At 33.1% G+C, this 1,735-nt stretch overlaps 1 protein-coding gene across 1 annotated transcript; it reads left to right on the top strand.

Moving 5' to 3' along the window:
* The first annotated feature begins 561 nt into the window (after window positions 1-561).
* Window positions 562-1,415, top strand: LOC109221433. Its single transcript, XM_019385920.1, has 2 exons — window positions 562-694; window positions 1,039-1,415. Exons 1-2 carry the CDS (start codon window positions 562-564, stop codon window positions 1,413-1,415), a joined length of 510 nt encoding a protein of 169 aa, XP_019241465.1.
* Window positions 1,416-1,735: the final 320 nt, after the last annotated feature.

The following is a 1,735-nucleotide window of genomic DNA, read 5'->3' on the forward strand; positions in this document are numbered from 1 at the left end:
GGCAGTCTATAAAATGTAGTTAAATTATAGTAATTTTGTAGTTATTACATGAAATGTAGATAAATTGTCTATATTCTGAATATATATTATAGTTGTTATTTAATTATATTATTATATACATTTTCAAAGCTGCCAATTAATATTTTATGAATTAATAATGTAGGTACAATATTGCCCTTGGCATATGCTGTGGTTGATTCTGAAAACGACGCATCTTGGAAGTGGTTCTTTGAGCAATTCAAGCAGGCATATGGTGAAAGACCTTCAATGTGTGTTGTTTCAGATAGGAATGAGAGTATACTGAAGGCAATCAATTGTCTATCCGGGCATGCCACACTACTCTTGCATGTGGCATATTTGGACAAATATAAGGTCCAAATTCAAGAAGGGACATCTACAATTACATGAATTGTACTTTGCTACGGCACGGTCATACACTCTAGATGAATTTAATGAAAGGATGTCGAAGATTGAAGAGGTAGGCGTGTGAAATCTTACCTATATGATATTGGCTATCATAGATGGTCAAGAGTTCATGCAACGGTGAATAGAACTTTTACTATGACATCAAACATTGCCGAGTCGTTGAATGTTGTAACAAAAGAGGCAAGAGAGCTGCCAATATTTGACCTATTAGAGTATATGAGGACACTTCTTGAACGTTGGACGAAAGAGAAGTTACTGAAGGCAAAGGGTACTTTCACATACCTTGGGTACAAATACAACAAAGAATTCGATGACAACAGAACATTATCTTACAAGCTTAGGGTAAGATATGTCTATTTGGTGCAGAAAAAATAAATAACTTAATATACAGTGTTTCCAGATTGTAGATAAATTGTAGTCAAATTGTAGATAATTGTAGGTTGTAGATAAGGTGTAGAATATTTGTAGCTGATTTGTAGATAAGTTGTAGATAATCTATTTTTATGATTCATATAATATTTTTTCTGTTTGTTCTGCAATTGTAGGTGAGGGCTTCAACAGATCATATACATACTGTGTTAGATGGTGTGAAGCGGTATATTGTGTGTCTAGAAAATAAGAAATGTAGCTGTGGACAATTCCAACTTGAAGAACTTCCATGTGCGCATGCGTTGGCAGCATTAAGGCACAGGAATGAAACATATGAAAACTATTGCTCTCCGTATTACACAAGGAAGAGCCTTCTGTGTACGTATGAAATACCAGTAAATCCTCTTCCTGATGAAAGCAAATGGAATGTGCCACAACATATTCTGGATGAGGTAGTAAAGCCACCGGCGGGAGATAAAAGGCAGCCAGGGAGACCTCAAAAGGAAAGATATAAAACATATGATGAAATAAAGCCAAAGAAGTACAAGATGTCATGTGAAAATTGTGGAGGTGAACGGCGTAACAAAAGAACTTGCAAGAATGCGCCCAAAAAGAAATGAATATCATGTAGCTAGAATACTAATTCAAAATAAATGTTAGTGAGTTCAAGTTAGCAGATTTTTTGTGTAATCGTTTAAGTTTTTGAAGATCATTATGAAGTATACTACAATTTATGTATTTGCGTTTGATATGATTTTATGTATTCTGTCAGGCATCTAAATTTGTCTTTTATATAGTTTTGTTAAACTTTAATATTTATTATCTAAAAAACAACTGTTATTAATAAAGTAACCTTAATGTAAAGTGACTCCAAATTGTAGGTAAAATATAGGTTAAATGTAGTTAAATTGTACTCATGTTAATAATTTGTAGATGATTT

The sequence above is a fragment of the Nicotiana attenuata genome, unplaced genomic scaffold, assembly GCF_001879085.1.
Source record: "Nicotiana attenuata strain UT unplaced genomic scaffold, NIATTr2, whole genome shotgun sequence".
Lineage (NCBI taxonomy): Eukaryota > Viridiplantae > Streptophyta > Magnoliopsida > Solanales > Solanaceae > Nicotiana > Nicotiana attenuata.